The sequence below is a fragment of the Camelina sativa genome, chromosome 13, assembly GCF_030686135.1.
Source record: "Camelina sativa cultivar CO46 ecotype springtype chromosome 13, ASM3068613v1".
Classification (NCBI taxonomy): Eukaryota; Viridiplantae; Streptophyta; class Magnoliopsida; order Brassicales; family Brassicaceae; genus Camelina; species Camelina sativa.
The window spans coordinates 3574593-3587598 of NC_141892.1; the positions used below are offsets into that span (position 1 = coordinate 3574593).

At 36.7% G+C, this 13006-nt stretch overlaps 3 protein-coding genes, 1 long non-coding RNA gene and 2 pseudogenes across 6 annotated transcripts; all 6 read left to right on the forward strand.

The window, feature by feature from the left end:
• The first annotated feature begins 442 nt into the window (after window positions 1–442).
• Window positions 443–4304, forward strand: LOC104737906 (KH domain-containing protein HEN4-like; annotated as a pseudogene). Its single transcript, XR_015577856.1, has 9 exons — window positions 443–1034; window positions 1223–1639; window positions 1766–2035; window positions 2126–2391; window positions 2481–2750; window positions 3150–3380; window positions 3575–3657; window positions 3749–3824; window positions 4019–4304. The product of XR_015577856.1 is annotated as a KH domain-containing protein HEN4-like (transcript).
• A 511-nt stretch (window positions 4305–4815) lies between these two features.
• Window positions 4816–6306, forward strand: LOC104737907 (uncharacterized). Its single transcript, XM_087482379.1, has 6 exons — window positions 4816–4825; window positions 4893–4911; window positions 5135–5196; window positions 5289–5372; window positions 5461–5627; window positions 6007–6306. The coding sequence occupies exons 1-6, from the start codon at window positions 4816–4818 to the stop codon at window positions 6103–6105; spliced, it is 441 nt and encodes a 146-aa protein (XP_087338505.1). The 3' UTR covers window positions 6106–6306.
• A 788-nt stretch (window positions 6307–7094) lies between these two features.
• On the forward strand, window positions 7095–7728 carry LOC147929172 (uncharacterized). Its single transcript, XR_015577857.1, has 3 exons — window positions 7095–7228; window positions 7437–7505; window positions 7593–7728. It is a non-coding gene; the product is annotated as an uncharacterized LOC147929172 (long non-coding RNA).
• Window positions 7729–8297: 569 nt separating this feature from the next.
• On the forward strand, window positions 8298–9327 carry LOC147929173 (uncharacterized). The gene is made up of 4 exons (XM_087481084.1): window positions 8298–8408; window positions 8599–8755; window positions 8837–8943; window positions 9103–9327. Exons 2-4 carry the CDS (start codon window positions 8644–8646, stop codon window positions 9199–9201), a joined length of 318 nt encoding a protein of 105 aa, XP_087337210.1. The 5' UTR covers window positions 8298–8408; window positions 8599–8643; the 3' UTR covers window positions 9202–9327.
• A 453-nt stretch (window positions 9328–9780) lies between these two features.
• Window positions 9781–10599, forward strand: LOC104734951 (thionin-like protein 2 pseudogene; annotated as a pseudogene).
• A 240-nt stretch (window positions 10600–10839) lies between these two features.
• On the forward strand, window positions 10840–13002 carry LOC104734953 (uncharacterized). 2 transcript variants are annotated; one of them, XM_010454649.3, is made up of 8 exons: window positions 10840–11216; window positions 11315–11407; window positions 11491–11656; window positions 11754–11933; window positions 12062–12202; window positions 12305–12387; window positions 12474–12567; window positions 12656–13002. In XM_010454649.3, the coding sequence occupies exons 1-8, from the start codon at window positions 10951–10953 to the stop codon at window positions 12743–12745; spliced, it is 1113 nt and encodes a 370-aa protein (XP_010452951.1). In that variant the 5' UTR covers window positions 10840–10950; the 3' UTR covers window positions 12746–13002. The 2 variants fall into 2 exon arrangements, 1 of the variants encoding a protein (XP_010452951.1); XR_015577858.1 differs by having other exon boundaries at window positions 10844–11216; window positions 12286–12387.
• The last annotated feature ends 4 nt before the right edge of the window (window positions 13003–13006 follow it).

Below are 13006 nucleotides of genomic sequence, written 5' to 3' on the forward strand. Positions count from 1 at the left end.
TAACATTCCCAAAATTTCTAATTCTAATGTAATCGCAAATATTGGAACAAATGGGAGAACTGTAATTTCATATTCAATATTATTTTTTCATTCAAATTGTTTCTGTATAGGAAAAGATTATCGTGTTTCTGATTGTTTCTGCTAATTTAAAATTTTAGTACCATATTTGAGAAATTACATTTTTCAACTTTTTCATTAATTACTCCTTTTCTTAGCGAACCAGAAACCGATTTCCTTCTAAACCGTCTTCGTTTCCTCAAATTTCAATAACCATCTCAACGCACATATCTGAACCGGGCATTGGTCTATATCGGTTCTTGGTTAAATCGAAAATAGAATTATGAACCGTTCAGTGGTTCGATTAGGTTACTAAATAATTCCCATCCGTAAAATAGGACGCCGTATGCAAAACCGTTCGTATTTTCAGTCTTTCTTCCTGGAGAAGTGTCGTTAGAGAGAGAGAGAGAGAGAGAGAGAATGGAGGGAAATAACTCAAAGAAGTTCGAATCTACCGCTCGTGCGCCGCCGCAGTCGTCACCGGCACAGTCGGCGGGATACGTAGTGTTTCGCATTCTCTGTGACGTGTCTCAGGTCGGTGTTATGATCGGAAAATCTGGAAGAGTGATTAAGCAGCTTCGAGAATCAACACAATCCAAAATCTGGGTCGAGAGTGGTCCTCCTGGTTCTCTGTACAGTGCAGTCACGATTACCGCTCATTTAGGTTCAACGCTTAGGGTAAAATTAGGTGTTACTGTCAGTAATGCTAGCAACAAGGAGAAAGGGGTTCAAGAACAAGAAGTTGAAGTCTCCAGAGCACAATACGCGTTGATTAGGGTTTTCGAAGCTCTAAATGTTGGATTACGGACTAGTAGTACGGTCTCAGTTAGGATGTTATTAGAAGGGAGCATGTGGTTACTGTGATAGGTAAGGGTGGTGAGTTGCTGGAGATGATATGGAGAGAAACTGGTTGTAATCTTGAAATACAGACACGTGATTTGCCAAGTTTCGCAAAGCTTGGTGACGTGATGATGAAGGTACGAACTTGTAATTTCTAAATATCTCTGAATCTTTCCAAATGTAGTACCTATTCAGAACTACTTAGTTTCTTTTCAGTATAGCAACTGTTCTCTTCGTTTAAAGGACTTGGACTACACTGTTTGCTTGTGTTATCAGAATCTTTATACTTTCTTACTCTGAGTGGACGTCTTACCAAATTTGGCAGATCGAAGGAAATGTTTCGGCAATGAAGAAAGCTCTAGTATCCATATCTAGTCGCATGCAAGCTTGTGAGCCGATTTCTATTGCGCCTTTACGCAGGACTATGAATGTGGTTCCACGAGAAGATGTCTTGGGTAGGTATTTTGGAACAATCACTCAACCAAGGATAGATTCTCTGTCACAGCGCAGCTCGGACCACAGACTCGTTAACTCTGCTTCAAAGAATCACCCTGTCACCATTAAGCATCCTCTCCAAGCATCAGAAGATGATATCCGAAACGTGGTTCTGAAGATACTCTGTCCGCAACAAAGTGTTAGTGCTGTTATCAAGACTCTTCAAAGTGTGCGAGATGCCTCCATAAGTGTGAGTGATACACTTTCTGACTGTGATGAACGCTTAATCACAATTACTGCATCAGAGGTTGGTTTTTGCATGCTTAACTCTTAAAGTCTTAATTCTCATATCTCTCTGTTCTCTGTTTACTTAATTTGTTCTATCTACATTTATTATTCTTGGTTGATGTTTGCTGCTTGTTCTATCATGTAGAACCTTAAAGACGAAGACTCCCCATCCCAGAGAGCTATATTGCTTGTTTTCAACATACTATACGATATTTCCACCAAAAAAATGCTAGACAGTGCACATAAATTATATACCATTGCACGACTCGTGGTCGGTCCATATCAGGTTGGATTTTTGCTGGGAAAAGGTGGTTGTACAATTTCTGAAATGCGAAAAATAACTGGCGCTTCTTTGAATATATTTGAGGTTGAGAAGAACCCCAAATGTGTCTCAGAAAACGATCAAGTTGTGGAGGTACACACTCAGTATTTGAAGCGTTCATGTAAATTCTTATAGAGAATTAATTACACCGTAAGTTTTTTAGTGTCTTTCCTTTTACAATAGATTTCAGGAAAGTTGCCACAAGTGAAAGGAGCCATTTACCATGTTACCAAAAAGCTCCGCAATATTGCAACCAAAAGGAAAGTTACCTTTAGACCAGGGAAACGAATAACCCTGGTTCTTCAGATACTTTGTTCGAGAGTGGTGGTGTTATTGGGAAAGCCGGTACCATTGTCAGGGATATTCGAATTGACACAGGGGCCTCCATATTTTTGGGGGATCCACTTGCTGACTGTGATGAACGCTTAATTACAATTATTGCATCAGAGGTTGGTTTTCACTTCACTTGACTCTTCTCATTTTTCATATCTACTAGCTAGCTAGTTTATTTTCTTTTATCAATATGTTCATCATTCAGGACCCTGAAGACATAAACTCCCCAGCCCAGAGAGCTATGATCCTTGTTTTCACTCGAATATATGAGATTGCCACTGAAACAAAGGATTTTGACGTAAGGTCATCTATTACTGCACGGCTTGTGGTCCGTACAAATCAGATTAATTGTTTTGTGGGAAGAGATGGCTCTATAGCCTCTAAGATACAAAAAGGAACTGGGGCTAAAATAGAAGTATTGGAGGTTGAGCAGAACCCAAAATGTGTTCCAGAGAACACCGATCAAGTTGTGCAGGTACTAAAAGTTTCCTTATTTTTATTGTAACTCTGGTTGGTAAAAACTCTTTATATTCTCTGATATAGTTAATGAAGGATATTTTGATCAATAGATATATTAGTGCTTGGTAGCCAGCCTCTAAAAGTAGCTTATATGCTTCTCATGATTTGCTGCATTGAGTAACTGATATTTGAAGTCTTATATTTGTAAAAAGGGGTACATAAAAGTTGGTACGTCTTCAACAACGTAGCTTTCTATTTTGAACTGTACCAACAAGGCAACAACGTAAATTAAAAGTTGGTACTTGATAACCAACATACTTTCTAAAGAGCTCTATGAATTGCAACTTTTATTTTTGATTCCGTAAGCATTACCGTTTTATTTTGCTGTATGCCTTATATTTTCCTTTCCACATAGATTTCAGGAGGGTTCTCAAATGTAAAAGAAGCTATAAACCAAGTCACCAGTAGGCTACGAGAGAATCTTATCTTGCATTCTTTCGAGCCTGTTGATGCTGATCCTTGTATTATACCAGAAGATCCAACTCCCAATAGGGTCAGTCCCACGGCTCTAAATTTTGGTGGGTTGTCAACCATGGATCTCAATGATGTTTCCCATTACTCAAGTCAAGCTGATCCATATGGGTTGGTATGTCTTTGTCTCTTTCTCTCTACTTTCTCACATAACAAAACCACATGTGGATGCTCACTGAGGGATTAGAGGATGAATTCTGTACAACTACTACACATATATAATAGATGCAGAGTCTCAGTCCTATATATATTTCACAATTTTAAATTTAAGTTTGGTTTCTTAAGCTGATATACATAGTACGAATACAGACACCTTCTGCTCCAAGAGGTGTATATGATGATGGCAGTGGAGGAATATTATCTTCTTCAAGGGATGACCTTGGATTATACAGGTAACATAACAGCTAGATAGATTATGAGAGAGTAACATTGTCCTTGTTCTAAAAATCGGTGAAAAGCTGGCTTAACCTTTTTGCAATATAGAGTCTCAGAGAATGCTGTGAACTCTGTGTTTGGTGATGGACAGAATGGTCACACTCGTCTACAGGATCTGAGTGAGGTACGTAACAAATATTCTGCATAGAAAAAAATTCCCTTGATTACTTCATATGTAGAATCGTTTAGAGTACTGCTATAATTTAGGTACTAGAAGATACAAATGCCCAAAATATTATTTTCAGAATCAAGAAATATTTAGGTTACCTTTAAAATCAGAGTTGTACCTTATCATATTTTTGGATGCTCTCTAATCAGATATCAGGTGCGAGAGTTATTAGACATCTTAAAAATCGTCTAGGAACAAGTGATAGGATCATTTCCATATCCGGGACACCTGATCAAATCCAAGCAGCTGAAGACCGTCTTCTCGCCCTTTTCTACGGGTAGAATCATCATCGATGAGAAGAAGAACCCAAATATTTATATTTTCTAAACTAGAACCCAAATATTTATTTTTTCTTGTTGGGATCTTTTTGAGCTATTTGTACAGTTGTATTTTCATTAAGTCCTGAATGCACGCACCACTTTGATTGATGAGTCACTGAGTCAGTTTAATGTCTTCGCTAACTTTTTTTTCTTTCCCTTATTATTTTGTTTGTGTTAAAGCTATTCATAAATCGACATCATACATTGTGTGAACTTTTGATAAAACAGTTACATCATACGTGTAAAGTAAATCAATGCAAACGTTTCTATAAAGAGTTGAATTTTTGATGGGCCAGTCAAAGCCCAATTGGCCGTGTTTAATTTCATCTTTTTTTTCCGTAGAAAATAAAAAAAGAAACTAAATTTGGGTTTGGAGAGCAAGAAACGTGACGGGCAAGGGTGAATATTCTCATCTAGAGAGTTCGATTCGCAAGTTGTAACCAACAAAAGGTAGACACGTGTAAATCTTCCCGTGGTCTTCACCGCATCTGATTATTTCGTGTTCTTCTTATAAGTACATTTCGGCGTTCTGGTGTCTGTTTTTTTTAGGTCATAAAAGTATCGTGAAGCTTTCGCCGGGTAATTATATTCTTCAGTTAATCATCATCAACACCTGAGATTCAAAAATGCCTCGAGGTAGCTCCAGTGATTTTTCCCTTTTCCGATTTCTCAGATCTCTTCCTTTCACATTTTGGTATATTAGGATTTGCATTTGCGTATGCGTATGCTTTTTTAGTCTAGGGTTTGTTTCTGGGTTTGTGAAATTCCTCTCCTTTAATGTTGCAATTTGGTTTATAACTTCCGATTAGAGAATATTTCAGTCTCCTGAGCGAGATTAGGGCTGAGGAACACGACATTTTTTGTTTAGGGTTTATGTTTTTTTTTTTTTGTGGTGGCGAGGAAGAAATTGTTTTTCTTTTTTTAATTAAATTTATTGTGTGCCAGAAGATCTGGTGGTTATCGTCCTCCTCGCTCTACATCTGTACGAAGCCCTCCTCCTCAAACTGGTATATTCTAATAATAATCCAAGTGTGTAAGCTTTGTAGATTTGCTCTGTTCTGTTATGTAATTGTGGTTTTGTTTTTTTCTGGGGTTTCAGTTAAAAGTGCTCCTCCTCCAGCAACAGCTCAACCTAATGGTGGTGTTGGTATCTTTGGCAGTCTTGGCTCAACCATAGCTGATGGTATTGTGCTTTATCTATTTTAAAAAAGCATTTTGTTTCATTGATTAGTGGTTTGGTTTCTTATGAGCTATTGTGTATTTGGAATTAGGTGTTGCTTGGGGTACTGGAAACGCATTTGGACACAGGATTGCGGAATCTGTGTTCGGCCCACGAACCATTAAGGTCGAAACCGTTGCTTCTCAGGCTGCCCCCCCTGCTTCGCCTGTTGCAAATAGCATGAGTGCTTGTGACATCCAGTCCAAGGCTTTCCAAGATGTAAGCTAATAATCATACTTTCTTTATCCTCGTTGAGCATTTTTGGTTGATTCCTATCTTTTTCTGAGCATTTGTTTTAAAAAACCTAGCTAAGTGATTGTTTATATATATTAGTGTTGAATGTGAATCAGTAGCTAGATCGACATTGGTCTTGTTTATGTTGGGTATTCGTCACCCTACGATTGTAGATTCTATGGAGAGAATGAATACAATAGAACGTGATGTGTTGTTGATGTGCTTTTAGCTTATTCTTAAGCTCAGAAGACTCTGGATGTGATGATTTTTTTTAGTTTGTTTGTTGATTTTTGATGAATACTACTGTATGTGTATACGAGGTTATCTGGTTGATATTGGCTATCATCTTATTGTTTTTGTGTAGTGCGTCAACAATTTTGGAAGCGACATCAGCAAGTGCCAGTACTACATGGACGTGCTGAGTGAATGCAAGAAGAAATCTGGTTCCATGATTGCTGCTTAAGCGTGTTTCCCCATCAACTAGTCGAGATGTCTGCGCTAAGATCAGTTCTGGTGTCTTTAGTATTTAGTAGTTGAAGTCTGATGGTTTTCCTTTTCTTGTTGAAAGATTTGGATCTGTTATGTGTTTTTTTTAACTGGTTTTATGGGATCGTTTATGTTAATGAAGAAAAATCAATGGAAAACTCTATTCTAATTGTTGAAACCTACTTATTTTGTTTGTGTCGTTCATTCTCCAGCTTTGTTTCAAGACTGTGTTTTTATGTATACAGTACTTCTCAAATCTAATGCCTGTTCTGTTTACGTTAATTTCAACGGGATAGCCGGTTTGAGAGGAAAACGACGGTAACTAGCAATGGTTTTTGGTGGTGATGAGATCGGCACCAAGTTTCTGTGTTGGCTATTTTAAATAACATTTTAAAATTCTCAGCAACTTTAAACTCTTTTTAGCAGTTGATTCTTTAAACTCTTATTAGCAGTTGATTCTTTAAACCTTTGGGCAAAATAACATCCATTACATAAATTAGTTGAAATGTTTGTATGCAGTTGACGTACGCTTCAAGCAGCTTGTTGAACAATATTTTTTTAATAACAATGCCCTTGTTGAACAATATTTTTTTAATAACAATGCCCTATGTTTTTTCGGCTTGGGGCACAAGTGTTATACGTTATACTTATATATGTTAGGGAAGATCGTACATTTTTAAATATAAGATATATCTGCTTAGCTAGATTTGTTTGGCCGTAGAAAAACATTTGGTTATCGCCGGATAATTCTTCATCCAAAAGTTTCATAATGCCTAGACGCAGACATGAAGAAGGTTAGACCTTTTTTTCTTCATATTTCAGATGTTGAATTTGGTTTTGAAGACGTTTGGGTCTGTCCTGTATATACATGCTAGAGATTTGTGTTTACTTCATTAAATCTAGGGTTTCCGATCGATGGTTCTCATTTTCTATGCTTCTTGTGTTAGATCTTCGGGTAGTTGATCGGTTATCGATTGGAGAAAGTTATCTGTGTCTCTTGAGCAATTATTTTGGTTTTAAAGTTTGTTGGGATTTTTTTTTCTCGGTTTGTGCAGGGAGATCATCCTCATCCCGTAGCTCGCCTTCGCCTCGTCGGACTGGTAAGTAACTTATTTGGAAATTATGCGCTCTCTTCATACCTTTAGAATCAAAGGTTATTGTTTGGAACAAAATTTAATAACTTACTAATTAAAGAGTGGTCAAACAGAGTATAAAATGTAAGGAATTGGTTGAAGATGGTCGAAGCTTTATATGTTTCATGGTAATTATGTAATGATGTTACTTCTTTGTTCCAACTCGGTTGTGTAGAAAGAAGATCTTCTTCCTCTAATAGCCCTCGGCCAGCAGCTGCACGCAGCCGATCTCGTGACACTTCAGGTAAATTTCATTTTCTACCATATTATTTCTCATGGATCTACGGTCATTGTTGTTTAATGAATCGAATGATATCTCTTGGTTGTTCAGGCAGCAGCAGATCTTCTCCTCGACCTCGACCTGCACCTTCATCAGCATCTTCTACTGCTCGCTCTTCACCTCAACCTCGACCTGTACCTGTAGCAGCCTCTGCTCCTCGCTCTTCGCCTAAACCTCGACCTGCACCTGCAATCTACATCTGTATCATCCTCTGCTCCTGCACCTGCACGCAGTTCATCTTCTCATACTGGTATACTTCAGTAGCACATCTGAACATTTGTGTTTTGAAAGACAATGTCAATTTTCAAAGACTATTGTTCAAATACTTTAAACTAATTTTTCTTTTATTTTTAAGACACTTCTCTTATTGTTTAGCTTTATAGGTGTCTTCTTATTATGTAATTTTCTTTTTTCTTCGTCTTCCAGCTCACAATGGTTGTATTTTTAAATTTATCCATGTGATCATTTATAATTTGTTTTCTTGGTTGTCCAGACGCCAACGTATAGTGCTAGTAGCGATGCTGATTCATACAGAGCATAAAACGATAAAGATGAATATTCTCTGTTTCATAGCAAACTTCGAAGTATGCGTAGGGTTAGTAGAGATCGGGCTAGTCGCAATGATAGGGCTAGTAGCAATGATCAGGATAGAGCTACTAGCCATGGTGAATCTCTGTTTGGGAACACGGTTCGAAGTAGGCGCTTTAACTATTCTGTTTGCCTTTCTTAAATGCTTTAAAACATTTCTATTTACATAATGATTTGGTTTGATCCACAGCTCTATTGTGCCCAGCACCTCGAGTGGTCTCTAACCCTTTGCCAGCTGCCATTAGTCCATGTGATACTCAGAGCAAAGCTTTCCAAAATGTAAGTTAGCCCTTTAGCTTCCCTATCTTTTAATCAATCTCTGTTCACACATATATAATGATATGTTTCCAGACTTCTGCCTATTCAAAATGAACCTAGCTAGTAGCTAGGCTTACTTCAGCATTCTGTTTTTCGTTCTTTTATTGTTGAATTATGCTATATATTAGAAGCTCTTCTTGTTTGTGTGTAGTGCCTCCACGAGTATGAAACAGACATCAGTAAGTGTCAGTTCTACATGAGCACATTGTCTCATTGCAAGAAGAATTCTAATTTCAAGTTGTACGATGTGGTTGGCGATGATCCGGCTAGTAGCGACAAAGAATCTCGGTTTCTAATCTTTGCTAGAGGTATTCACTTTAATTAATTCTATTTACAATTAAGTTTTAAACCTTTTTAGTTATAGATAATGATTTGGTTAAAATCCGCAGCTGTGTTGTGCCCACGAGGAACCGAGTTGGTCTCCCAGGCTGCCTCTATAGCTCCCGTAGCAGTTCCCATTAATTCATGTGACACTCAAGACAAAACTTTCCAAAATGTAAGTCTAGAATACAAATATTCCATCTAGAATACAAATATTCCAGCCTTTTGCTATATTCACAATTAGTCTAGACTTACGTTGAGTACTCGAGACTCTGTTTTTGTTACTCTAGACTAATGTTACGAAGCTTTTTTTGTTTGTTTGTGTTTGTGGTAGTGCCTCCACGAATTTGGAACAGACATCAGTAAGTGCCAGCTTTACATGAACATGTTGTCTCGGTGCAAGAAGAATTCTGATTCCAAGTTGAAGGCTTAATTTTTTTTTCTTTCCCGTCAGTCATTGTTACTTATTTCTAATCAAATAGTTCTTGAAGTTTGTCATCAAAGTGACTCTGGGGTTTTATCATAATTCTGCTGTCGTTTTAGTAGGGAGTTTCCAAGAACATTAGGGGTATTGAAAGAATATAACAAATAAACCATCATCTATTCATCTGTGCCACTTTTATTACAATGATTTCGGAACATGGTCAGCTGATCCCCTTTTCCCGCCACAAGTAATAAGTATGTGTACTGTACATACATAAACATGTTAACATATATACTCGATCATCATTAGTAATTTCCTAATTAATTAGATGGAGATCTCCAAATCCTAAACAAAACAATCTATAAATAATTTTTCTTATTAGGTTAATATAATCATGTATACTCGATCATCATTATCAATTATCAATTAGATAGAGATCTCCAAATCCTAAACAAAACAATCTATAAATAATTTCCCTTATTGGGTCCAATATAAACATGTATACTCAGATCATCAATTATATAGAGATTTCCAAATCCTAAACGAAAACAATTAATGTAGATATGATTTCCCACTATATGTCGTTATCACAAATCAGAGATTATGGTCTAATTTGTGGCTCAATATGGATTTGATAGTACTAATATACAATGACTAATTCACTATATAAACAGACCATGTTAACACAACCAGCATCCACAACTTACAAAACAACACTTTCAGTCTTTCACTATTTAGAGAAAAAAAAAAGAAGAAAGAAAAGAAAGTTGTATCATCTAGCTAGAGAGGAAAGAAATGGAGGGCAAAAGAGTGGCAATGTTGGTTGTTGTAACAGTAGTCATGATGATAGGGAACCTTCTGACTCAAACAGAGGCTGTCGCTTTTGAGCGATGTTATCCAATTTGTCTTATGGAGTGTAAAGCTGGGTCAAAGTTTCCAGCGTTTTTGAAGTGTCCATTTAAGTGTGTGAAAACCTGTCTTCTACCACCATCTCTTTCTTCCAAAAAAGTTCATGATTCTGAATATTTCTGCAAACTTGGTTGCGCATCTCATTGTGTTTCTCATTCTTCCCTCCAAAATCCGAGTAAATGTTTTTTTTTTTACTTCTGTTATACTTTGTTTTATACCCTCTAAGTCATAACAGTGTTTAGGAATGGTTGTTAGTTGTTACATAAGCATAAGTATACTACAATTTTATGTTTTTTTCCCCTTCATTTTTCTTATTCTTCAAATGGAAAACCATATATATATATATATATATGTAGTTGAGATTATGATATTGTGTATTTTATTTGACGTTGTTTAATGGTTTTGGTTGGTGTTTGTGTGGTATGGACAGATGTGAAAAGAGTATCAACTTGTGTGGAATCATGCTCAAACAAGTGTACCAAGAAATGTGAGAAGTGATATTAGTATTTCGATCATTCATGTCTAAATAAAAAAATATAAACTATTTTTTTTTGTATCAATTTAATATTTTAATCTAAAGATATTTTTTCTTCAATTCATATTTGTGTTACAAAGAAAATTAATTGATATAGAAGGAAAATAAAAAGCTAAATTAGAGAGAAAAAAAAAAATCAATTGATACCAACTGCAGGATCAAACAAAAGCTGTATTACGAGAAGAGAATCTAATCCCTGTATCGTTTCATACAATATATAACACATAAATAAATAAATACATTAGCTTAATTTTATTTTGTAGCATTTTCTAGTATTACTAGTAAAAACCTTACCAAAATCGCAGCAGCAATCGATGATTTTCCGGCAATTCTCCGGGAGAATTCTGCCGGCGGTTTATGACTCATGTAAAAAACTTCGATTCGAAGCTAACCGTAGTTTCCGATCTGATGCGGCGCTCGAAGCCATAGCTAATGCGTTGGAAGAGAAAGTACCAAACTTAGTGCTATACAATTATCCATCCTTCTCCGGCGCTTTTTCAGCTCTCTTCGCTCATCTCTACCACTCTCGCCTCCGTATTCCCTGTCTCATCTTACCCTTTTCTTCCGTTGTACCCTTTAGGTCAACATTTCTCTCTCACCATTTTTTACCCAATTTCAATAGGTTTTGAGTTGTATCGTTTTTGATGTAACTGTGAATTTGGGGGACAAAACTTGTAGGGTTGAAGATTTTTGTTTGGATGGGTTCGAGAGGTGTTATCTTCTCGATTTTGTTGTTCCGAAGGACTTTGCTTGCGGGAAAACAGCTTGCGAGTATGATTCAGTTTATAACTGTTTTGGTTTCATTAAAAAGTTAAGTCCTTTGAGGGGTTTAATTTTGGTTCTTTGGGGTTTAGGATCATATGCTTTGATCATCGGAACTCGGCATTGACAAGGATTGGTTCGATAAAGGAAGAGCACAAGACGAGGCTTGAGATTAATGTTGATACTGAAACGAGTAGCTCAAAGGCTGTGTATGAATATTTCTCCACTAAACTCACAGATCAAAGATCTCCTGAGGAGGTTAGTCGTCAGGACAAAATGATTAATGAGTAAATGACACTGCTTCGATTAGTCTTTCTACTGTAAAAGTCATATGTTGTTTGTATCTATTGGCTAGGTAGAAACTCTCAGTTTGTTAAGTGTAGAAGACAAAGCTCGGATTGAATTAGTTCTTGATTATATTGAAGATATTGATCTTCGACGATGGAGGTTACCAGATATCAAATCTTTCAGCTTCGGTCTTAAGGATTGGCGCTCAAGGCTCAACTGTATCACCAATTCTTACATGTACGAACAGGTCTGAATATATATACTCTTTGCCTCTAAATATTGTTTACCCGTTGTGAAATCATTTTACTTAGAATCTGAGCATGTCTTTATACCCCATTCATTAGTGAATGATTTCATGTCTCTATGTTATTACAGTTGTTAAGAATAAGTTCGGCGGATCTCATTGCTTATGGGAATTCATATTTTTCATCTCGGCTTACTGATGCAAAGAAAGTGCTAAAGTTGAGTAAAGCTTGCAAGATCAGTTTGGGAAGAGGGTTATATGGAGACTGTTTGGTAAATTTAGCATTTTAACCTTTTTGTTGCAATCAAAAATCCTCTTTTGTTTAAAAGAAAAATCATTGATTGAGACAGACTAGATTTTGTTTTTACGCATAGGGAATTCGCGCAGACGGTAACAATCATCTAAGCGATGAACTTGGAAAGTTACTTAGTCTACAAAGTTCTGCAGCTGGTCTGAGGTAAATTTAATTTCCTTATGACGCTTTTTGCTTGTAATGAAGAATTGTGGATAGAGTAGGGGTTGGTAACATCTCTTTGTTAGCAGGCCAATAGGAGCTGTTACATTTATGCAAAGGAACAACCTGAAAATGTGCTTGAGAAGTACTGATGATATAACTGATACATCTGAAGTTGCCAAGGTTTGTTTGTTTATGACTGTAACATCTTGTTTCTTAATTGGTTTTAGTGATCAATTAGACTTATATATGTTTTTATAATTTGGAAAAGGCTTATGGGGGAGGTGGAACATCTAGTTCAAGCTCGTTTATCATAAGAATGGATGAATATAATCAATGGCTTTCGAAGAATCCACCATGACTAAGTTTGGTGATCAGAAAGAAGAGGGAATCAGTCTGAGCTGTTTCCTTTCTTGTTCCGAGTACTGTACTAAGAGGTAGCCTAAACCGGATTGTAATTTTGGTTTGGTTTGGTCTAGGCACCGCTACGGTTAAGTCGGTGAGATCGAACGGCCTAAAATTCAAGATGTGTAATACTTTCGATCGTACTTAATTTTACAAAACAAATTGTTATTCGGTCCTCCTACTTCCTAAATTTTTAATATTGTATTCACTACTCTAA